The sequence below is a fragment of the Ochotona princeps genome, chromosome 13 (genome assembly GCF_030435755.1).
Source record: "Ochotona princeps isolate mOchPri1 chromosome 13, mOchPri1.hap1, whole genome shotgun sequence".
In the NCBI taxonomy this organism is placed as follows: Eukaryota; Metazoa; Chordata; class Mammalia; order Lagomorpha; family Ochotonidae; genus Ochotona; species Ochotona princeps.
This window is the reverse complement of record NC_080844.1, coordinates 60,778,829-60,803,348: the sequence shown is the minus strand read 5'-3', so window position 1 is coordinate 60,803,348 and position 24,520 is coordinate 60,778,829. Positions and strand designations below refer to the sequence as shown.

The window sequence follows — 24,520 nt, the reverse complement described above, 5'->3', positions numbered from 1 at the left end:
GCTTTGCAGGCATGCTGAAGGTGCTGAGACAAGGAGACTGGCCCCAGATGACTACCAAACGTCAAAGATGAGAAAAAAGCGGAGGCTAGAATATCAGAAGGATGTAGGAAAAGGAGGGAGAGCAAAGAGGCCCCGAGTTCCGTTGGCAGATTTAGGGGAGCAAAGCAGGTGGCCCCTGGAGGCGAAGACGCAGCAATCAGCAGCTGCACTCCAACCCGGTCAAACCTGAACCCCAAATCAGCAACCTCCAGTTACAATGTGGGGGTGGGAGGGCTCCATCCAGGTCCCCGCCCCTTGGGCCACCAGCCTCTGCTGCCTCCCAGCGTCCACGCGGGAGCCAGGCATCACCACGCGGGGTGTGCGAGTCCCCAACAGGGGACTTACACCGCGAGGCCGAAGTCCTACCCCAAGCCGCCTCCCTGTTTTGCAATGGCAGCAGGAAACTCCTGGAGAGAGCTAGGCACCGATCGATAAACCGGATTATCACTAATCCAGTTCTACACTCAGGCTCAATTAAAAATGAACTTAAACAAAAAAAAACTGCATGGTACCGGCTGGAAGATAGGACTCCCGACTGCACTTCGGCCCTGCCCACCGCCCCCATTCTCAGCCAGGAGCCTCTCTGCCTTGCGCGCTGACTTTCCAGGGGGCTCCAAGCGAGTGTGCTGCGCTCGGGCCTACGGGGGTGCAGGACCGGCTCGAACTGGCGCACCCACCGTGCACACGACGGCGGCAAAGGCCTCACTGTGCCTGTCTCTGCTCCAGCGGGTTTACGGATCACCCCAACTGCCCTCCTCCCCCAGATTCAAGAACAGGGCAGGGGACGAGTCGTCCTAGCGGGGGACGGTTGTCCTGCACCCCCAGATCCGCTGAGAGCCTGGATCGAGAAATTCTCCACACGTGGGAAGCAATTCACAGCCCAAGGCTACGCAGGCGAGGGAAGCGGCCGCATCCGCGCGGAAACGCGACCCTGCGAGGCCCCGGGGCTGCCCCGGCCCTCCAGCTCCCCGTCGGGCCCGAGGCGTGAGGCGGCGGTTGACGAGCGCGGGCCGGCCGTTCGCACCGACAGCCGAGAGCCACGCAGGCAAGCTGGCCCGGACTCCACGCGGAGCCAGAGCGCAGCCAGAGCCGCAGTTGAAGAAACCGCTCTCGGGCCGGACGGAGGCGGAGCAAAATCGCAGGCGGAGTCAACCCTACGGCCTTAAACATGCCTGGCAGCTTCCTAGGACAGCCCCTCGCGCGAGGCACTCTGGGACTTGTAGTTTGCCTCTCCGCACAGCGCTCTGCTGCCTGGCCCGGCCCGGCTTTGAACGTCGCTTTCTCTTCTTCCCCCTCCGGTCCCAGCACGCCGACTTCCTGGTTGCTTCACAGATGACTACACTACCCAGAAGGCTCTTCGCGTCCAGCGCGGCGCGGCGCCGGCCGTCTCCTTAGGACTACAGTTCCCAGAAGCCCTCTAGAGCCGTGCTTCTCTCCCTCTCTCTTTCGCTCTTCCAGGACCACAATCCTCAGAGCTTTCTCGGCTTCCCCGGCGTTTCTCTTTTTGCCCCGAGCCCCGTCAGGAGCTGGCTGAGCGGAGCCGGCCATCCGGCCCGCGGTGGTGACGTGGGCCGGGCCCCGGACTCCCTCAGCGGTCCCCTCCATCCTTTCCCTCGGCCGACCCCGGGGCAGGCCGCCGCGGCTGGCCTGAGCGGTGACCTGGCGGGCGGCGCCTGCGCTCTGCCTCGCTTCCTGCCTGGCTGGTGGCGGCGGCCATTTTGTTCATCCTCCTCCTCCTCCTGCTGCTCCTGGTTGGAGCGCAGTGTCCGGAGCGGGCCGGGGGGACAGAGCCCAGGAGCCGGGTTCGGTGGCCTTTCCTCTGTCCCCAGCCGGTGCCCGGAGCCCCCCTCCCCTTCCTCCCCACCCCCTCCCCTCCCCAGCCCTGCCCTCCCCCTTGTCCCGGGATCGCTCCGTCGCACCCACCATGATGGAAGACGACGGGCAGCCCCGGACTCTGTGAGTATCCGAGACTGGGGAGGTGCCGAGTGTCCCCCGAGGCCCGGGCGACGTGGGACGAGGAGGGAGGGAGCGGGCAGGGCCGGGGCCGGCCGACGCGGCGGCTCTGGGGCCGAGGTGGCGGGCGCCAAGTGCATTCCTCCTCGGTCCCCTGTTCCTTGGGAAGGAAGCGCTCCCTTCCCCCAAAGCCAGTCACTTCCTGGGGTCCGGGGCTCGCCTTCACCGGGTCGGCTGGCGCTCCTGGCACCCCGCCTGGCTGAGGCTGTCAGCACCCCCCACCCCAGCAGCACCCCTGCTCCTCCCCGTCCTGTGCTTCGGGGGGCTCCCCGGGAGCTTGCCAGTGCCCGCGGTGGCGGGGCCGGGCGCGGGTGGCCCCGCGCGGCCTCGGCCCGACCGCCCCATCGGGTACCCGCGGAGCCCTGCCGGGCAGGGGCCCTCGGTGCCCGGGCCCCACGTGCCCCCGCCCACGCTGTCAGCGCCCGGCGCCCGCTAGTTTTGAAGCGCAAGGAGGGACGCCTCGGGCCGCGCGAGCATCTTCCTTTCTTGGGCAGCTAAAGTTTTCACTTGGAGCGCTCGCTGCGCGGAGCTGCCCGCCAGCTGGAAGACTCGGGCCACGGCTTCCCGGTCCCTGTGCGCGGTCAGGGCTGGGTCTCGGGAGGTCTCCGCCCGCTGTCCATCGGGGACGATGGGCTCCCTACCCCCCCCCCGCCCCCAGCGAAGCTCAGGCTCAATGAATGAATCTCATCTTCGACGGGTGAACGCGCTTCCCTTGGCGTTAAGGAAGAATGATGACTCAGCGTTTGCGTTCCTGTCCACATCGTGTGGCACTCCCTCCATCCTCCTGCACTTTTCCTCCGAGCCTGGGTAGTTTTTAAGGCAGTGTTTAAGTTGAGCATCTTCTGGTTGCCCGACCCCTCAAGTGCAGGGAGGCGCCGCGTCTCTTGAAGTGTGAGCTCGCTGGGCTCTGCTGTCCCTGTTGAGGGACAATCTTGGGGGGGCTGGCTGCAGGCGCACCCCAGGGAACTCAGGAACTGTTGGAGGAGGGAGTGAGAAAGCGTTTTTATTTCTTGTGGCCTTGGACACGATTCCTGTGTGTCTCACCTTTCTCCTCAGCGCTTGCTGTAGTGTCTGGAGAATTTGAGGCTGATCTGAGCACGCCAGATGCCTGAATGAAAAATGACTTCTTAATTGATGTTTCGTGTTGTCTTCCATTTCTCTTCCCAGAAAAGGGAAACTTGGGAACAAACTTCAAACTTGTCCTTCAACATCTGTGTTTACTTGGTATTTGTTCAGTGTTGTAGACTGATGGACGTGTCAGGGAGAGCTGGATATACCACCCGGCCAGCACGGGTCTTTAACCAAGTTGAGTTACATTGTATCTGAAATGTCATCATTGCGTCATAATAGCGGTTCGGTAGCTGATCAGTTCTGTTGTCCACCTGTCTTATTAACTGTATCCGTTTTCCTGGTTGTGTCCTGCTAAGGATTGGCTTTTTGAGTGTTTCTTGTGAATACCCACCTCTCTGCCTGTCCCGGCTTCATCCCTGGCAGACCTTCTACAGTGAACTGATGGCTAACTTCTTTGTCACCTACTTGTATCATGGCTCTTCCTGGAGACCTGTGACATGTGTACATGGAGGTACAGCCTAAGCTCTGCTGTCTCCCGTGGCCGTGTCTGTGGACTCGCTTCTCCCGCTCTTCTGCAGGGAAGGCCTGTGCCTTGCCAAGTCTCACCCCTAAGCATTTAGCTCTTTGCATACAACGAAAGAGATACTCAGTATTTTACAGTCATTATGCTTGTTTCATTATAATAATTTTTAAAGTCTGGCTGATCTAAAGTTAGGCAGATGTGAAGGTCATGAGTAGCCTGTTTATGTTTTTAAAAGACCTTGAGATAAAAAATATTTTACAGATATTTAACCCCAAATAGTTTTTTAAAAATGTCTATTTTACATATTTTTCTTTCAGGGGTTGTTTTAGATGAAAGTGATGTTAGGGGTTGGTGTTGTCATAGAGTTCTTTATGGAGAGCCCGTATTTTTTTTTTTAAAAGATTTTATTATTATTGGAAAGCCGGATATACAGAGAGGAGGAGAGACAGAGAGGAAGATCTTCCATCCGATGTTTCACTCCCCAAGTGAGCTGCAACGGGCCGGTACGCGCCGATCCGGAGCCAGGACCAGGAACCTCTTCCAGGTCTCCCACATGGGTGCAGGGTCCCAAAGCTTTGGGCCGTCCTCAACCGCTTTCCCAGGCCACAAGCAGGGAGCTGGATGGGAAGTGGAGCTGCTGGGATTAGAACCGGCGCCCACATGGGATCCCGGGGCTTTCAAGGCGAGGACTTTAGCCGCCAGGCCATGCCGCCGGGCCCGAGAGCCCGTATTTTACATTTTGACCTATGGATTAGGTTTTTGAGTGGCAAGAATAATTTTTCTTAATGTATTAACACAGCTTATTTTAAACTGTTTAAAATGCCTGTGTGTTACTAGTGAGGTTTTTTCCCTACAGATACACACAAGCTAAGACATATGGTTCTATCTTCAGAAAACAATGTGGTGTTTATAGCCTAGGTAGGTTTTTAAATATTCATTACTTACAGTCTTATTAATTTATTTGATGGTATTTAAAGTGACATAGAATTGCTTTGCTATTGAGCTTAAAGTTCGATTTGTCATATAGTTTCTTTAAAGGTCTGTTTCTGGTGTTCTTTATTCTCATTTGACATTTATTTGGGAATATTATGTATTGGATATTTTGTGATCTAAAAAAAACCACAGCAAATACGAGTGTGCTGTGTAATGCTGCTGGTGCAAGGGCTGCCCGACACCTGCCTGTGACGTGTCGCGGGCTTGTGTCGCGGTGATTGGCTCCGTGATGTGTCTTACATGTTCATACGTGTTACGTGTGTGTACACCATTGTGCGTGTGCAGTGGGCACTAAGTTATAATGTTCCGCTGTGGTGTATTTTTTTTCTGTCTTCCACTGCATCAAAATTGGTAGCAGTTGTGGCTCTGGGACATTAGCCATGTTACACAGTCCTTCCTTTAAAGCCATTCTTTTTCCCTCACAGCTCAGTGAAAATGAGGAAATAAACTTAAGATTGGAGTATGATCTGAACATCTAAGTGAAACAGAAGAAAATACTGTAGACCCTAAGAAAATGACTAGCAGTTTGATTATCCTGTGGCTATAATCATGCAGCTTATTCAACTTATTCATGGTCTCTGTTTCCTCAAAATGTGTGTGTGAGAGAATGTTCCTTGTACTTAATTGGTCAGTTCAGATGTACCTCTAGAACCTTCTCCTAAAATGAAATGAAATCTAGAAATCTGTGTATGGATGCAGAATCTTCCCAAGACCAGCAGGTGTTAGACTGGTGGTGTTGTGTGTAAATGTGCTGGGACCAGTAACTGGGGTAGGAATAAGCATATATTCCCTGCTGAAGGTCTGTTATTCATCTTATTAAAGGCACGACGGCTGTTGGGCTCAGTGGGTAAGTTCTTGCCTTACTCATGCCAGGCACCGGGATCCCATATGGGCACTGGTTCATGTCCCAGCTGCTCTACTTCCCATCCAGCTCCCTGCTTGTGGCTAGGGAAAGCAGTCGAGGACGGCCCCAGGCCTTGGGACCCTGCACCTGTGTGGGAGACCCAGAAGCTCCTGGCTTCGGATCAGCTCAGCTCTGGCCATTGCAGCCACTTGGGGAGTGAATCAGTGGATGGAAGATCTTTCTGTCTCTCCTTATCTCTGACTTTTCAATAAAAATAAATAAATCTTTTTTTAAAAAATTGGCACTTTAGAAAAGCAGCAGAGGATGGTTTAGGTCCTTGGAGCCCTGCTGTCCCAGCACCAGGTATTGAGGCCATTTGGGAAGTAAACCAGGAGATTGACGATCTTTTGTTCAAACTTTACCTATCAAATAAATAAAATCATTTAAGAAAAGGGCAATTTGAAATTTGGGTTAAATTTATTTTTTAAAAAATAGTCTTGGGCCCTGTGCCATAGCCTAGTGGCTGAAGTCCTCGCCTTGCATGTACCAGGATCCCATATGGGCACTATTTCATATCCCAGAGGCCCCGCTTCCCATCCAGCTCCCTGCTTGTGGCCTGGGAAAGCAATAGTGGATGGCCCAAAGCCTTGGGACCCTGTAGCAATGTGGGAGACCCAGAAGAAGCTCCTGGCTCCTGGCTTCAAATTGGTTCAAATCTGGCCATTGCAGTCACTTGGGAAGTGAGTTAGCAGATGGAAAATCTTCCTCTCAGTTGCTCCTCTCTGTTTATCTGACTTTCTGATAAAAATCAATCAATCATTTTAAAAAGCAGTCTTTTTGTTTTTAGGTTGATTTTATTTATTTGAAAGACAGACTTCAGAGACAGGCCTTCCAGCTGCTGCCTCACTCCCCAAATAGCTGCAATGGCCAGAGCTGGGCCAGACTGAAGCCAGGAACCAGGCGCTTTTAATTGGTCTCTCACGTGGTTACAAGCACCCAAGTAGTTGGGCCATCCTGTTATTTTGCAACAAGCTGAAGCGAAAGTGGAGCAAATGGGATTTGAACTGGCTCTTGTATGGGATGTTAGCATTGTTAAGCCACAGCGTTGGCCCCTAGGTAAAATTTAGGTGAAATTATATGATGGACAACATTATTTTTATTTAAAAGGTCCCTAGTGTTATGGGATACCTTTTCCATTTTTCAAACCACTGGCGTGGGTTCAGTCAAGTTGGATGTGTGTTTCAGTTCTGTAGAGCATACACACTGAAGTTATTAGGACCTATTGCAGTGATACTTTGAGTTAGAAAATTACTACTTATTATTAATTTTTGTTTTTATTGGAAAGGCAGATTTACAGAGGAGAGACAGAAAAATCGTATATCTGCTGGTTTACTCCCCAAATGGCTGCAGTGGCTGGAGCTGAGCTGATCCATAGCCAGGAGCCAGGAGCTTCTGGGTCTCTCACGTGGGTGCAGAGTCCCAAGACTGGGCCATCCTCAGCTGCTTTCCCAGGCCGCAGGCAGGGAGCTGGAGTGGAAGTGGAGCAGCTGGGCCATGAGCTGACGCCTGTATGCAGGCCTGCGCTTACAGGGGAAGGGTCAGCCAATTGAACCATTGCGTCAGCCCAAAATTACATTCTTTTACTTTGCAGAAGATGCAATGTTAAATTTACCAATTCTGTTTGGTTTATGGAGTTGTTGGTGACAGTTGCAAGTTTGACGAATTATATGTTGAATTATATACTTAAACGTTTGGTGATTTGTTGATCATTTAAGGTAAATCCATGGTACAAGAGAAAGAAATGGCCATCGCTAAGATATGAAGTGGTACTCACTGCTTCGTTTTTAAAGTTTTATATGATTTATTCATTTTTATTGGAAAGGCAAATTTAGAGAATGAGCTTCTGTCTACTTGTTCACTCTCCATGTGGCCACAGCGGCCAGATTTGAGCCAATCTGAAACCAGGAGTCTGGAGCCTCTTCCGGTTCTCCCACACGGGCCCAGGGGCCCAAGGCTTTGGGCGATTCTGTGCTGATTTCCCAGGCTACAAGCAGGGAGCTGGAAGGGAAGTGGAGCAGCTGGGACATGAACCAGCGCCCATAAGAGGTCCCAGCACATGCAAGGCGAGAATTTAGCCACTGAGCCATTTGTAATTAGAAAAATCCCAAGTCTTTAGATAGCCATAGTCAATGATGTATCTGGATTTGTCTTAAACTTTGAATTTTTTTTTTTTTAAAGATTTATTCATTTTATTACAGCCAGATATACACAGAGGAGAGACAGAGAGGAAGATCTTCCGTCCGATGATTCACTCCCCAAGTGAGCCGCAACGGGCCGATGCACGCCGATCCGAAGCTGGGAACCTGGAACCTCTTCCGGGTCTCCCACGCGGGTGCAGTGTCCCAATGCATTGGGCCGCCCTCCACTGCTTTCCCAGGCCACAAGCAGGGAGCTGGATGGGAAGTGGAGCTGCCGGGATTAGAACCGGCGCCCATATGGGATCCCGGGGCTTTCAAGGCGAGGACTTTAGCCGCTAGGCCGTGACGCCGGGCCCTTAAACTTTGAATTTTTAAACAAATATTTACATTTCCTTTGTTTTTGATATGCATGAAGATGTATTTTGTTGATTGTGGTGCATTTAGGATTAGGACATTTTAGCGTTTTACCCTGCTGTCCTAAGACATCATTGTCAGTGATTGTTATTTAGCAAACAAACCAAATCCTCTGCATGCTTTGCATTTTGCTATAATTTGAATAATTCTGTTCTTTGTTCTTCTAACTGCTTTGACTGGGAATCTAGGATAGATTCACTTCATGCCTCATAACACTTTATTGAGTGTTGTGACGCATGTGCCATATATGTGTATATTTTGAATGAGAAATTTGATTATTACCTTGAAACTGATTTAAGGTTTCAGCAAAAACCTGGGATGAACACTTACAAAGGGTTCTGAGGCATGTACTGTGGAACCTGCAAGGCCACAGGGTTTTTTTCTCTTAAAATATCTTCAACCCAGGAGCGATGGTTGCTTTCTAAACAAGGGCGCGTTTTATTTTTTTATTTTACACATTAGAGTGAGAGCTAAAGAAATTAATGCTGTTTTTTTTGTTTTGTTTTGTTTTGTTCTTTTCTTTGCAGATACGTAGGTAACCTCTCCAGAGATGTGACGGAAGTCCTTATACTTCAGTTGTTCAGTCAGATTGGCCCCTGTAAAAGCTGTAAAATGATAACAGAGGTAAGGTTTTCCCGGTTTCCTGTGCTGTCAGCGTGATGGTTAGCATGTTGAGCTAGGAGTTGATTAGTGTCATTTAAAATTTAAAATAAAGCTTATTTTAAATCTGCAGTGATTTCGGTGGAGAGATTAGTTGTGCTAACTTTGATGTGGCTAACACATTAGCTTCCAGTGGCGTTTCTGGGGAGGAGGCGAAGTTTGTGCAATTTCTCTTAAAAGTGGTCCTTCTCCGTAAGATAGTTGTCATTGATGAGTCTCTGGAAAAGGCTATTATGTTGGAGTGGTGAGACATTTGGTGGCATTTTATGTGATTTAAATCAGAATGCTAGTGATTTAGGATAGCAAATGTTTTAAGTTAGGAATTGGTATGTGTGAAAGAACCTTAGCTTGTTATGTCAGCGTGCAGCACCGCCTGTCTAACTAATACTAAGGAGAGAACAACTTTAGGCTGGCATTTAAATGGTTAAGATAGTAATTTTGTTTTCTGTTTTCAAAGAAAACTTTTTTAAAAAAAATAATTATTTTTATTGCAAAGTCATATATAGAGAGAGAGGAGGAGAGACAGGAAGATTCGTTCCCCCAAGTGACCAATCCAAAGCCAGCGCGTTCAAGGCGAGAACTTTAACAGCTAGGCTACTGCGCTGGCCCTCAAAGAAAACTTGTTCCACGTGTTAATCCTCTGCAGCTGTGCTCTAGACCTGCCGGTCCTTTCCTTGTTTGTCCATTGTCAGGTGTGTGTGTGTGTGTGTGTGTGTGTGTGTTTATTGTGTACCGCGTAAGTGCCAGAGATATTGTGAACAGAACAATTCCTAGCCTCATAGAATCTTAGTTTAGTGGGAAACTGAAGAGATGAGAACTGGGATATAGGATAATAAATGCTGTGGACGGGGCTGTCGGAACAGAGGGAGGGCGGCAGCCGCTGTGGCCCTGGTAGCAGGGACACTGCTTGGATTGTCAGTTCCTGGGCTGCCACTTGAAACGTCAGTGGTTGGGTTGGCTCTACAGGAGTTGGGGGAAGAAGAGAGTTCAGTTAGAAGGCTGTTTCCCTGGGCTGGTGGAGAAAGCAGGGAGAAAGGGAAACGAAAAACCGTAGCAGGATTAGATATAAAATGAGATGATTGTGAGAGGTGCCAGGGGTCCTTGGATTGTCCTGGGACAGAGACATAATACACATTGCGTTGGCCTTTTGATCGCTCCTAAGTGATGGAAGTCATCATTTTGTTCTGGTATCCTGTATTTTTCCTTCATACTGTCTCAACTTTATTTAGTCACCCATTCCATCATTAGTCAGAAATTTAATTCGCATTAGATACTACTCAAGGCAGTGTGATAAATAATGGCGTGGCAGACAAGTGAGCTCTCTGACCAGATAGAAATGGAGGCATTGAGAGAATAACACTCAGTTGGAGAGTCAGCACTTGCTGGGCTATGTGTGGAGGGACAGAAGAATGAGAAGGCGCTGTCTGTCTTGGGGCTGGAGGCAGAGGCTTTAGCAGTGTAAAAGCCTCAGGGTGGCAATGAGCTTGCTTTGTGAAACCAGAGCAGGCTGGTGAGTGATGGAGGGTAAGAAATGAATGTAGCGGGCCTGGCGGCATGGCCTAGTGGCTAAAGTCCTCACCTTGAACGCTCCGGGATCCCATATGGGCGCCGGTTCTAATCCCATCCAGCTCCCTGCTTGTGGCCTGGGAAAGTAGTGGAGGACAGCCCAGTGCTTTGGGATCCTGCACCCGTGTGGGAAACCTGGAGGAGGTTCCTGGCTCCTGGCTCCGGATTGGCACAGCACCGGCCATTGCGCTCACTTGGGGAGTGAATCATCAGACGGACAATCTTCCTCTTTGTCTCTCCTCCTCTCTGTTTATCTGACTTTGCAATAAAAATAAATAAATCTTAAAAAAAAAATGAGTGTAGTGAGGTGGGCGGAATCACACAGGGAAGTGCCTGCCAGGACAGAGGTCTCGCTTTAGTTGGAGACAGTGATGCCGGGGGGGGGGGGGGCATTTACACTTGTCATTCTTTGATGAGCATTTTCAAGGTTACTCTGTAGAAACTGACTTAGTAGATTGTAGGGATGAGAACAGAAAGCAGTAGAGTTTCCTAGTGCAGGTAAGTTGCTGAGGGCTTGTCCTTGAATGTGGTGGGTAATTTGAGTTGGAGGTAGGACGAATCCGTAGACTGGATTGGCTGTGGGTGTAAAGGAAAGGAGGAGCTTGGGGAAGATCTGGTTGTTCCTAGTGTAGTTGTGTGGGTGGTGGTGCTCTGTACCAAGGGGCGTGTCAGTGGGGAGGCAGGGCGTGGACGGGGCAGTGCTGGGAAACACGAGTTCTGTTCAAGCACGTGGTCGAGGTCTAGTGGACGTTGCGTGAAGGCAGTTGAGTGAGAGTCTAGCACTTTGTGGAGGCACGTGCGGAGGCTTGCGTGATGCGTGAAGCCATGATCCTGGGTGAGGGAGATGGTGGCGGAGAGTCGAGCGACTGAGGTCTGAGCCCTGGAGCTGCTCAGCATTCTGTACTATGTTCAAGGGTGTCTATGAGGAATGAAAGCTACTTTTTAAAAGATCCTTTGCGGAATTAGGAAAATTAAGAGGGTATGTAGGTTGAGGAGAAGGAGGAGCTAGTTAAGGATCAGCTGTTTGGAATTGTGCCTGGAAGCTGTGGTCAGGGCTGCCAAGGGGTCAGAGGGCGTGCGTTGGTGAATGCCACTGCAGTTGTGGTGGTCTGCTTAGGGTGGAAGCCAAGAAGAGTGGGTCTAGGAGAGAGTGGAATACAACAAAGTAGAGAAAGAATCACTGCATATTTTTTTGAGAAATATTTTGGTGAACATTTATTTTCTTTAATTTTCAAGATTTTATTTGATGGGTCTGCTGCAATGCCTCAGTGGTGAAATCCTCCGCTTGTAAGCGCTGGGATCCTATATAGGTGCTGGTTTGTGTCCTGGCTGCTCCACTTCTATCCAGTTCCCTGCCTGTGGCCTGGGAAAGCAGTCGAGGACAGCCCCAAGCCTTGGGACCCCACACGTGCCCATGGGAGACCTGGAGGAAACTCCTGGCTCCTGACTTCAGATCAGCTCAGCTCTGGCCGTTGTAGCCGCTTGAAGAGTGAACACAAGGTGGAGGAACATCTTTCTGTCTCTGTAACTCTGCCGTTGCAATAAAACCTTTTTTTAAAAAAAGTAACAGTTATTGGAAAGGCAAAGTTACACAGAGAAAGGAGAGAGGCCCATGAACCTGGGCCGCCTTTGCTGTCTTGCCAAGAACGTTAGCAGGGAGCAGGATTAAAAGTGGAACGGGGCTCGCCAGCGTGGCCTAGTGGCTAAGGTCCTCGCCTGATCCCTAATGGCCGCTGGTTCTAATCCCGGCAGCTCCACTTCCTCCTCTCAGTATATCTGACTTTGTAATAAAAATAAAATAAATCTTTAACAACAACAACAAAAAAAGTGGAGCGGCTGGGACTGGAACCTGTGCTGCAGGGGTGTTGCCGGAACAGGCAGGTGCTTCAGTTGCTGCGCTCCCTGCCCCAGCATTGACTTTATAAAGCCTTTGTAAATATATACCCATTCCAGGGGCAGGAATGATGTTTCATAGCTTCCCCTAGTTAAAAACAGTTATAAAATCTGCTATTTTTATTTGGACATTTGTATCTAATAAAATTGGTGCCAGCACCAAAACGTGATTGAATTTTAGGTCGTCACTGTGAAACTAACTTCTCATTCACAGACACGCGTGAGTTCTAGTGCAGAGTGTGTGTATGGCGTGTGGGCATGTCTTTCCTAAGTTCCATTTTACTGTATTGTATATGTTTATTTTTTATCATCGGTTATGGCCTTCTTTATATGATAAATATGTATCCTAAGGCAAGCTAAAATATGTGTGTTTTTTAGTTGGAAAGTAAGTATTACAGAGAGAAGCAGAGACAGAAAGATCTTCCATCTGCTGTTCACTCCCCAAGCAGACACAACGGCTGGAGCTGAGCTGATCTGAAGCCAGGAGCTTCTTCTGGGTCTCCCACGCAGATGCAGGGTCCCAAGGCTTTGGATTGTCCTCGGCTTGCTTTCCCAGGCCACAAGCGGGGAGCTGGATGGGAAGCGAGGCAGCCAGGATATGAACTGGTGGCCCATACGGGATTTCGGGGCTTGCAAGGCCAGGGCTTTAGTTACTAGACTACTGCGCTGGGCCCCAAGTTAAAATCTTAACATCTCTGACAGAGTGTATTTTGTGCCAGTTTTGTTGTTGTAGAATTTGGGGGCCATGATGCATAATAAATACTTAGCTAAAATAAGAAACGAAAAATGTTCACGTGAGTGTCTGGGTAAAACAATACCCAGGGTTGGATTTCAGCCATTCCCCTCAGGATCTTGGATTGTGTGTGTAATATAGCAACACAAACACAGCTGAGTACATGGAGTGAAATCTGGCCTGCTACTAGCATGACGGACACGAGTGGATTAGTTTCTCAAAGCCTGCATCGTTGTGTGAACCTACCATTGGACCCTTGGATATTTTGATATAATCAGTAGTATTCCCCTAGAGACCATAAGTTTCACAGGTAGGAGTAAAAGAAATTTCAATTAGCACACTTATAGTATCTTTAAAAAAAAATTTGGGAGTGGCTTTTTTTTTTTTTTTAATTGGAAAGTCAGATATACAGAGACAGAGAGGAAGATCTTCCCTCTGATGATTCACTTCCCAAGAGGCAGCAATGACTGGAGCTGCGCTGATCTGAAGCTAGGAGCCGGGAGTTTCTTCCGGTTCTCCTGAGCAGGTGCAGGGTCCCAGGGCTTTGGGCCGTCCTCAACTGCTTTCCCAGGCCACAAGGGAAGCGGGGCTGCTGGGATCAGAACTGGCGCCCATATGGGAACCCACACGTTCAAGGCAAGGATTTCAGCCACTACACTACTGTGCCAGGCCCTATTTTAAATTCTTTAATGACTGAGTTTGGGAAATGTTAGCATTTTAAGGGAAGTTTAAGTGTGTAATTTTTTTATTTGGAGGCTGTCTGCAATTTTTCTTTCTCAGCCTCTGTAAGAATAGCAAATAAGGGCCTGGCACGATAGCTTAATGACTAAACTCCTCGTCTTGCATGCACCTGGGACCCTGTACCCACTTGGAGACCCAGGGGAGGCCCTGGGATCCAGGCTTCAGATCAACACAGTCCCAGCCATTATGGTCACTTGGGGACTGAATCAATGGACAGGAGGTCTTCCTCTGTGTCTCTGCTCCTCTCTATATCTGACTTTCCAAAAAAGAATAGCAAGGAAGTGTTGTAACAGTAGGATTTTATATGAAAGCCTATAGCTTGCTTGGCAGTATTAATGTCCCACCTTTTCCCCCTCGAGGACGTGCCTTCTTGTTGGTTCACCACTATTGTTTAGATGTCTTATTTTGGAGTTTTCTTCTAAAACTTTTCTGGAATGAAAAACAGTGATTGTTGAAAGATCTTTATTTTATCTGGTATTTTTCCTCTTGTAAGTCTAACTAGGGTTCCATTCTAGGGCATTTTGCGTTCAATAGTGATGAATGTTTGTAACTTTATGTAAAGATATGTTTGGATAATTGTGTAGTCAAAGCAGTGTAGGTTGCACTTTTACAAAAGCTGGTCGTTGTGATAGTAGCACTCTTCTCACCATCTTCACAAACACAAGTGTGTTTGGCAGTTGTGATCGTGTGTAGTGTGTCAGTTTTGTGATATAAAATTGCAGCTTTGTCTTGGAATATTTTATTCAAAGAGTTTGAAAAATTTGTTTTGATCACTAGTCTTTTCTAGGCTTTGGAAGACCTTAGTATTATTTTGTAAGTAGATAGAAGGTTTGTTTTAGTTGCTGGTTGTAAATCTTTTTTTTTTTAAGATCATTTATTTTTATTACAAAGCCAGATATACAGACAGGAGAGACAGAGAGGAAGACCTTCTGTCTGATGATTCACTGCCCAGGTGAGCGCAAAGTGCCGATCCAGAGCCAGGAGCCAGGAACTTCCTCCACGTGTCCCACACGAGTGCAGGATCCCAAGGCTTTGGGCCGTCCTCCACTGCTTTCCCCGACCACAAGCAGGGAACTGGATGGAAAGTGGAGCTGCCAGGATTAGAACCAGCGCCCATATGGGATCCCGGAGCATTCAAGGCGACGACTTTAGCTGCTAGGCCGTGACGCCGGGCCCAAGTTGTAAATCTTATTCGTGTTTCTGCTGCTGTGTTCTTTTACAGAAAACACACACTGAATCCAATCTTTGTAGCTATATAGAGTACCCTCTTTTGTAGTATCATTCCGCATTTTGATTGGGAGTAGTTTGTGTGGTTGGTTAGTTTCTATATTTTTATTCTTTGGGGATTCTGTTTATGAAGGACAATGATGCATTCAGTAGAATTTCCTTTTTGTAAATTGTGTTGAAAAAAGTGGTATTTGGGGCCCGGCGGCACGGCCTAGCGGCTAAAGTCCTCACCTTGAATGCGCCGGGATCCCATATGGGTGCCGGTTCTAATCCCGGCAGCTACACTTCCCATCCAGCTCCCTGCTTGTGGCCTGGGAAAGCAGTCGAGGACGGCCCAAAGCTTTGGGACCCTGCACCCGTGTGGGAGACCCGGAAGAGGTTCCAGGTTCCCGGCTTCAGATCTGGGCAGCACCGGCCGTTGCGCTCACCTGGGGAGTGAAACATCAGATGGAAGATCTTCCTCTCTGTCTCTCCTCTCTTTATATCTGACTTTGTAATAAATAAATCAATCTTTTAAAAAAAAAGTGGTACTCATGAAATCTGAGTTTGAGGTTTTGTTTGGTGTGACACCACCTGTGTGTTGTGTAGCGTGCCTGCCTAGGATTCTGTACTTTCTTAGGACACTGTCGATCGTGATGCTGTAGTTCTGTTCAAATTCAACAGTATCCTGAGGTGAGTCAGGGTTGGGCCTAAGACTTATTGTTAAAGTGTTAGGCTTTCGTAAGCATATGCAGGCTCACCTTGTGCATTCCTAGCTGTCAGTAATGTTTTCTCCTGGATTTTCTTCTCAGCAACCCGATAGCAGAAGGGTCAACTCTTCTGTTGGATTTTCTGTTTTGCAGCATACAAGCAATGACCCATATTGCTTTGTGGAATTTTATGAACACAGAGATGCAGCTGCTGCGTTAGCTGCTATGAATGGGAGAAAAATTTTGGGAAAGGTAAGATCATGGAATGATGTCATGTGAAGATATTTGCATGTCACTTTTGTTGGTATTCTTAGTGAAATTTTAAGTGAATATTTAACTGCTGAGTGATGGTTTTTGTTATTCAGCCTAGTGTTTTTACACAAATAATCCTGCTTGATAAATGATTTGATAAATGGTAAGTGGTACAATTTATAATGACATGCCTAATGATTGTATTAAATATAATCTTTATTTTTAGGAGGTCAAAGTAAACTGGGCAACAACACCAAGTAGCCAGAAAAAAGATACCTCCAGTAAGTACTTCTGCGTCTCGCTGTGGAGGAGCTCTGAAATTTTCCTGGCGCCAGCACCAACTTAAATAGGGTCCCCCCTCCATTGATGTTGCCTTGAAAAGATTTAGTAGCAGACTTTTAAGTATTTGATTACCAAATGCTTTGATTTCAGATCACTTCCACGTATTTGTTGGAGATTTAAGTCCAGAAATTACAACAGAAGATATCAAATCAGCATTTGCCCCCTTTGGTAAAATATCGTAAGTATCATGCTAGTCCTGGAGTCAGTGGTGATGGGAGAATTGCATATGGTTGACTTGTACTGCAACTGAGGTTTTCTTTCTCTAGTTACTGTGTTTTTTTTTTTGTTTGTTTGTTTGTTTTTTTGTTTTGTTTTGCTTTGTTTTTGGTTTTTTGATTTGTTTTTGAATAGTAGATGTGGTTGAAAATGTTGATGTCATCTCTGTTTTGAGGTCGTGTTTTCATCCTAATCTTGTGTATAATATGTTAAAAAATTTTAAGTGATTATATTTGTTATCTTTAAATATGTTTAGATGATAAAAGCTACCTTAAAATCCAACTTTTTTGTCAAATGTTTTTAAAATTTGGTGGTTAAGAATAATGGGTTAATGAAACATAAATGTGATTTATATTGTGGTATTAAACTTTTATGGGGAAGTTTATAAAATAAAGTAGGCAAGTCCTTGGTATATTGTGGTTTAATTGAAAATGTTTGTTTAAATACAATGATAAGTGTGTCTTACTATTATAACCATAGTGAAAAGTAGTATTATTACGCTATTAAAGTGTTTCAATGTCTGAGTCGTACATGTGAGATTAATTATACTTTTTTGTTAGTGCTGCTTGATTTTGCTTAGTTAGAGGCAAATATGAATTGGTTTGATATTTAATAAAATGTATCTTTGTTTTGCTATCTTACTTGATAAAATATTTTGGAAAATTAATAAGTTCTATGAAATGTTTATCACAGTTTATCTTTCTGAGTAAAATCAATTTATTCTGTATATTTCCTGTGTATTTGAATTAAATGTTTTGGTACTAATTAACAGGAATGTTTCAGTTAAGAACAACAATTCTTTATACGATTTGTTGTTCTATAGAATTTATTTGAAAGACTTAATTCTTTAATTTTCTGTTTTGATGTTTGCTTTGCTTTTTAATGTAAATGTGGTAAGTAGTACTGTTTTAAAAATCAGTATAAAGTAATAGAGGTTGCTGTTTTTCAATCTTTATGTATAGCTGAGACCTGCAGTTTTTCTAAAGTCCAAGTCACAATTAAAAGTAATAGCATTCTGGTTATTTTGCAGAATTGCTCATAAGAATGGACAGGATCTTGAAGGCTAACTGCAAGGAACTGTGCACACTGGAACTCAGTTGTAGATTTTTTTTCTCATTTCTATTTATTCTTATTATACATTATTTATATATACATATTTTAGTATTTACATTTTAACATTCTATATTCAATGGAGTTCTATATTTCCAATCATTTTAACTTACTCACTAAAATTTCTGTGTAAATTTGTTGTTTTCGTACTGGTGTGCTTAGCGTTGTTGTTAGTTTTTTATTCTCCTTTCTTAAATTTCTGAAAATGTCAATTTTTCAAAATTTACAGCTGCCCAAACTCCAAAATGATGATAGAGAATTGACCAAGAAAAATAAAGAAATCTGTTAACAGGCCATGTATGCCTTTTTAATTCCTATTTTTTCCTCTTTTTCAATTTTTTAATATTTCATATATTTTGTATCACTAGGCAGAAGACATTTAACTATTTATAGAGATTGCATGGTAAAGTAGTTAGCATTGTTGCAGTAATTTATAGAATCAGTAAACCTTAGAGGACACTAGCCAATAGAAAGTAGCCAAGGGAAATGTTGTTCCTGTTAATCTTCAGATCTGAGTGTTGAGTTGTAGAAGCACAGGCTCTGTGTTAGGTTGCATGTTTATTACATGTTTTTGTCCTACTGCTTTTTTCTAACAGGTGAAGAAGCATTAGGGAGAGTTTAGGAAGGGCTGTAGTTAATTAGGGCTGACTGAAATTTTATTTTTAAAAAATGCTCACAATACAGTGTGTGTGGTTCCTTTTAGTTTTTGTTTTGGGGGTTACTCTTACTCCCCTCATACCGCTGTGCTTCTGTTCACAGGGATGCCCGGGTAGTCAAAGACATGGCAACAGGAAAATCCAAAGGCTATGGTTTTGTATCTTTTTATAATAAACTGGTATGTTCTTTCATCTCAGTTTAAATGTTTTACTAAATGTATTCATTAATTGATCATATCTTAAATATGTTTGTTAATATAGCAGTTATGTTTTGTTTGTGTGTGTTTTAGTAACAGTGTAATTAATTCCCTTTTCATAAAGTTGAGGAGATGGCTGGGGAAAAAATAGCATTATTACACTGTAAGGAAGAATAGTAAAGTTTCATGTGTGCAGTAGTCAAAGTTAAAGGCCAAGATTCAGGTGCGTGAGCTCAGCTGAGAATGTAGAGGCCGACTGTGCAAATCCCAGTGTGGAGTTTTCCTTTTAAGTTGCTATAAGCAGGATGATAATGACTACAGCAAATTACGTGAATTAAACTAAGTTGATTCATCTTGATCGCTTCCTTGCTTTCTTTAAGACCGAGGTAGCGAGAGCTAAGCATCTGTGTTCACTGTCACTTTGCAGTGGATGTTGATTTGAGAATACTTTCCAGCAATTTGCTTCATTTAAAATAAGTATCTTAAATTACCTGCATTGTAAGTGAAAAACAACAAAATTTTTAAAAATTAAAAAAAAAAATTACCTGCATTTATTGGAGTGGTAAGGAAAAGGGCCAGAGCTGCATTCTGTCTTCATTGACTCTCAGAAAATTGACATCAATGGGACAGTTGAATTTGTTCTTATTGACAGCCATGTTACAACGTTCTGATTTGTAGTTTAGAAGCCCTAAAAGGACCTTTTAACCTTGCATCATAGTTGTAATCCTACTACATTACTAAAAGAATACAGATGGAATTTTGGGCATAGGCAGTTGAGACTAATAATAAAAATGTTACCACTCCTGTGCCTCAGTACAATGAGCCGTATGTAACCTCTGGATGTTCGAGAATGACCCTGTCTGGTGGGTTTTTCCTTTTCATTCAAATGAAACATGAGAAACCAAGAAATATTTTTGACTAATCAGTGGGATTGTTATTTTTCCTTGCATATGTAAAATACAACGAATTTGCCTTAATTTGATATTTTAAAATCTAAACAAATAATTTTAATGAATCACTCAAGTTTGAATCTTGTGTAGGTTATTTGTGTTTCGTTCATACATGAGGTTTTTTGGGATCCAGTAGTACTGACCTTTCACTTTGTCTCGTGAGTCTTGGAAACCACTGTTTTGTGATTGTTTTTTTCTTTTTAGGATGCAGAAAATGCAATTGTGCATATGGGAGGTCAGTGGTTGGGTGGTCGTCAAATCAGAACTAACTGGGCCACACGTAAACCACCTGCACCTAAAAGCACACAAGAAAGTAAGTTACGCACGTTAAGATCCTGGATCTTCACATATTCACATATTAGTAGAGTCTTCATTTTTTAAATGTTAGCATAGCATGAAACCATTCTGTACTGGGCTTTGATGTATGGGGTTTTTTCTTTCTTTCTTTCTTTCTTTTTTTTTTTGTAGTTACCAATCACCTGACTGTATCAAGTCATAATTACCAAGAAAAATATTAATCTTCCTGTGAGGCAAACCTTAGTGGTGTATAATTAACAGAAGATAGTTTTATAATAATTTATAATAGCATGTTCATTTCCTTTCTACTTACAGACAACACTAAGCAGTTGAGATTTGAAGATGTAGTAAATCAGTCAAGTCCAAAAAATTGTACTGTGTACTGTGGAGGGATCGCCTCGGGGTTGACAGGTATGGTGGGGTGTCCAAGGCCCAGCTGGGCAGAGCTGCCTCACTGTTAGTAGGAATTTTATAAACCTGGGATTTTTAAAAACGCGTCTTGTTTTCCAGACCAGCTTATGAGACAGACGTTCTCCCCGTTTGGCCAGATTATGGAGATCAGAGTCTTCCCCGAGAAGGGCTACTCCTTTGTCAGGTAGTGCGTTGCTTGCACTGTCAGAATTCTCTTCTGTTTGATATTGCTTTGTTACATTATTGCCCTCCATGATCCCTTAAGTAGTTTCTGTTTTTAAAGACCTGTTTTTAATTTGAAAGGCAGAGTTGCAGAAATAGAAGGTGAGCCAGATTTTCTATCTGCTGATTGACTCCCCAAATGGCCACATTAGCCAGACTGGACCACTTTGAAGCCAGGGGTTTCTTCAGGTCTCCCACATGGGTACACAGACCCACGGCCTTGGGCCATCTCTGCTGTGGTCCAAGATCGTAAACAAGGAGCTGGATCAAAAGCAGAGCATTGTGCTGCTCAGATGGGATGCTGGCGCCACAGGAAGAGGATTAAGCTACTATGCTACAGTGCCAGCCCAGGACTTGAGTTGCTGTTTGCAGTGTTTGTGTTCCGTGCTTATTGTCCTGGGAAAGCAATGGAAGAAGGCCAAATGAGTGGGCCCCTGCTGCTCTTGCACAAGACCTGAAAGAATCTCTTGGCCTCCATCTGGCCCTGTCCCAGCTGTTAGAGCCATCAGCAGTGAACCAGTGGATGGAAGCTCAATCTCTCCCTCATTCTCTAACCTTGGCTTTCAAATCAATAAAGTTTGTAAACGTTAAAATAAAAACACAGAAGATAAAACCTTAATGTTTTCTTCTAGATTTTCAACCCATGAAAGTGCTGCCCATGCCATTGTTTCAGTGAATGGTACTACGATTGAAGGACATGTGGTTAAATGCTATTGGGGTAAAGAATCTCCTGATATGACTAAAAACTTCCAACAGGTAATTCAATTTTTTGTGGCACTTTTTAAGGCTTCCATCTTACATATCTACATAAAAGCTTCAGAAACTAAACTGAGCAATAAATAATGTAAAACAAGTAGCTACTTTCAGTTGATTGTATTAATGCTATTTCAAACTTGATTATTTTGTGGTATTAACTGAATCTTAATACTTTCTTTTCACAGGTGTCACCACCCCAATAAACTTAGACAATGATAAATAACAGAGTCCTATTCACATAAGGGTGCTTACTTAGTTTTACTCTTCCTTGTCTCCCACTCTTTCTTCAAGAACGGTGTTTCTTACTTGCTCCCTAAAACAATAATCTGCTTTTTCCTAGGTCGACTACAGTCAGTGGGGCCAGTGGGGCCAGGTGTATGGGAACCCACCGCAGTATGGACAGTATATGGCCAACGGGTGGCAAGTACCGCCGTACGGGGTGTACGGGCAACCGTGGAGTCAGCAAGGGTTCGGAGTAGAGTAAGTTGTTTTGAGTCCTTCCTACTGTAGAAACAGAAAATAGGTTTTCCTAGCGAGCATGTACTTAAAATATATTAAGTTCTTTGGCATTGTAAGCATTTAGAAACAACTCTAATGAAATGTGATGTATGATACTAAAAAATTCACGTTACCTAAATGAAAAGGGAAGTTGGGGGAATACTTTGGTGTGTCCGACTGTCTGTAAGCAGTTGATAGAATTTGGCTAATGTGTGTTTTACGAATATTTAATTTCATGTGTGCATATGTAATTTGTACTTAAATACACAAACTTTAATTTTGTGTGTAAAAGTATTTTAAATTTTGCCATAGAAAAGATCTTTGTTTATACATGTTTGGAAACTTATGTGAAATTAAGTAGCTTCATTTTTGCTTTGTGTGTTGTGTTTTTGTTGTTGTTTGTTTGTTTTGTGTTTTTTCCTTTGAGTTGGTTCCTTATTTTTATTTATTTATTTTAAGATTTATTTTATTTTTATTGGAAAGGTGGATATACAGAGAGGAGAGACAGAGAGGAAGACCTTCCGTCCTACGATTCACTCCCCAAGCGGCCGCAACGGCTGGAGCTGAGCCAATCCCAAACCAGGAGCCAGGAGCTCTTCCGGGTCTCCCATGTGGGTGCAGGGTCCCGAGGCTTTGGGCCATCTTCCACTGCTTTCCCAGGCCACAGGCAGGGAGCTGGATGGGAAGCGGGGCTGCCGGGATTAGAACCAGCCCCATATGGGATCCCGGCGCGTGCAAGGCGAGGACCTTAGCCACTATGCCATCACACCGGGCCCGGTTCCTTATTTTTAAACCCAGGCCATGCCAGCCCTTTATTCTCATTGTAGATTTATTTTAATATTTTAATACATGCTTTTGTGTGTAAAACTAATCTTTTACAAGTTGATAGATCATGTATTTGATAAGCGATGGGCAGATGATAGATTGAATCATTTTTCGTTTTTTAGAAGTCACTCTTTGGGGCCAGCATTGTAGCGTAGTGGGCAAAGCCACCACTTGCAGCACAGGTGTCCTGTATGTGTGCTCTTTAACATCCTGGCTGCTCCACTTGCAATGCAGCTCCCTGCTAATGGCCTGGGAAAGCAGTGAAGGTGGCCAAGTACTTGGGCCCTTACCACCTCTGTGGAGACCTGGGTGAAGCTCCTGGCTTGAGCCTGCCTCAGCCCTGCTTGTTGGGCTACCTGGGGAGTAAACCAGTGAATGAAAGCTCTCTCGCTCGCCTTTGCTTTCTGTTCCCCTCTGACCGTCCCTGTCTTTCTGTGTAGCTCTGACTTTTTGAAGAAAGCAGATAGAAGGTCAACTTTTCAAGTATTCTTTAGAGATGCTATTGTGATAAGCAGTGATCGTATCAAATCAAAAGTTTAAGGCTGATAGTGGGATATCTATTCTGTTCATATAGGATATCCTGCTGTTGTGGATTTCCTGTTTTTTGTTTGTTTTTCATTGTCAGTACTGTGTTTAGGTTTTGCTGGGTTTTTTGTATGAATAACCCAGTGGTGTTTTCTTGTTTTTCCTTCCAAGTCAATCCCCTTCTGCGGCGTGGATGGGCGGCTTTGGTGCCCAGCCTCCTCAAGGACAAGCTCCCCCTCCAGTAATACCTCCTCCCAACCAAGCTGGATATGGTATGGCAAGTTACCAAACACAGTGAGCTGGGACTCTAGGCAAAATGGTCATTCGTGATAGGCTTCGATTTCCTGTGACACTCTGAAGACATGAAAGTAGACATCGGAACATGAAAATATTTATTTTAAAAATTGAAATGTTTGGAACCTTTAGCACAGCTTTGCTTTGGTGAAGGACACATGTCTTCTAGTTCTGCCTTTTTCAGTTCTTGTTCATGATGGATATGAACATGATTTTTCTTTGTGTACAAAAACTAAAATAAAGTCAATAAAGACAGTTCTGCCTACACATTTTGATATGATAGGAGAAATGAGTAATCTGTTTTGATTCTTAGATACTATTCCATTTTTATCTTGCTGTTCAGTATTTTAACTCACTGTGTTTTTAAAAGAGCAAAAAAGGGAGGAACAAGGAAAACTGGGAATCCCATGTAAGTTCATCTTGAATCCTGATACTCCCCTCCCCCGCCCTGAGGTGGATTGCATTTGAAGTCAGCAGAGAAAAGCGTGGTATTCAGAAGAAATGCATGATTTTGGAGTCGCTTTGAAGGAAACACTTTGTCTATGCCTAAGGAAACTGAAGCCAGACTGAAAGCGCGCCACCTAAATAAGGAACAGCGTGGTCTCGAGTTACGTGAGGATGCACTGATGGTCCACACTAAGGCCTATTTTTAAAACTTCAAAAGGTGTCGATTAATAAACCTGTAGTGTACTACATTTCATTGGGGGGGGGATTACAAGTATGGTGTTTGTATTACAGTCAGACAGTCATACTTGTGCTTTTACATGAAGTTTAAATGATATACATTGTAAATATTGAATAACTACAGTGTTTAAAAAGCATGCTTCAACATAGCAGTAGCAGCGATGTCATTACTTGGAGTAACACTTACCATACTGCACTGCATTGGCTGCAGTGGGTTGAGAAGAATGTTTTTAGACTGACATTTCCAAGGTTGGCTACTTTGTACAATTAAAGTTACACAAATTGCTACACAGAAAAAGCCTTAATTTTAATTTCATAAAATCTTTGATGCATTAGTGTGTTCTAAAATGTCACTGAAAATTAATTTTTTTCTTATTTTTGCTTCACATTATTTGGTATGTAAATACCTTAATTAAAACCTTATAAACCAATTTCAAGGTTCCTATAAGTTGTATAGTTAGAAGTGTTTTTTAAAAATCTTGGGGTGTTTTTAAAAATTAGATATATTTTGCCCAAGAATTTTTTAACAAGATTGCTAAAACACCTTATTTAGACAGTTCGATGTACCAATTTGTAATTGGGTATTCAGTTTAGATAGTGCACAGAGTCGTGCCTCTTTATTTTTGATTTTTTCCTTGTAGGTAGGATGCTTGGGATGGCGAGCACGAGCAGTGGCTGAAG

The 24,520-nt window shown here is 44.6% G+C and overlaps 1 protein-coding gene across 7 annotated transcripts; it reads left to right on the top strand.

Annotated features, from left to right (window-relative positions):
• Positions 1–1,160: 1,160 nt before the first annotated feature.
• Positions 1,161–23,410, top strand: TIAL1 (TIA1 cytotoxic granule associated RNA binding protein like 1). Of its 7 annotated transcripts, none has more exons than XM_058671574.1 (13): positions 1,484–1,995; positions 2,547–2,632; positions 8,623–8,719; positions 15,707–15,856; positions 16,083–16,137; positions 16,289–16,376; positions 18,284–18,359; positions 19,532–19,640; positions 19,940–20,035; positions 20,135–20,219; positions 20,890–21,013; positions 21,354–21,493; positions 23,033–23,410. In XM_058671574.1, the coding sequence occupies exons 3-13, from the start codon at positions 8,708–8,710 to the stop codon at positions 23,157–23,159; spliced, it is 1,062 nt and encodes a 353-aa protein (XP_058527557.1). In that variant the 5' UTR covers positions 1,484–1,995; positions 2,547–2,632; positions 8,623–8,707; the 3' UTR covers positions 23,160–23,410. The 7 variants fall into 7 exon arrangements, with proteins under 7 accessions (XP_058527560.1, XP_058527556.1, XP_058527558.1 ...); XM_058671576.1 differs by having other exon boundaries at positions 1,487–1,995; positions 15,758–15,856; XM_058671577.1 differs by lacking the exons at positions 2,547–2,632; positions 23,033–23,410 and adding an exon at positions 21,199–21,257 and having other exon boundaries at positions 1,161–1,995; positions 21,354–21,492.
• Positions 23,411–24,520: the final 1,110 nt, after the last annotated feature.

Bases quoted from the DNA above. Each gene is read 5' to 3' on its own strand.
- TIAL1 (XM_058671573.1), top strand. From the start codon at position 1,964: ATGATGGAAGACGACGGGCAGCCCCGGACTCT. The intron at 15,857-16,082 runs GTAAGATCATGG...CTTTATTTTTAG, and splicing joins GGAGAAAAATTTTGGGAAAG to GAGGTCAAAGTAAACTGGGC. The intron at 18,360-19,531 runs GTATGTTCTTTC...TTTTCTTTTTAG, and splicing joins TATCTTTTTATAATAAACTG to GATGCAGAAAATGCAATTGT.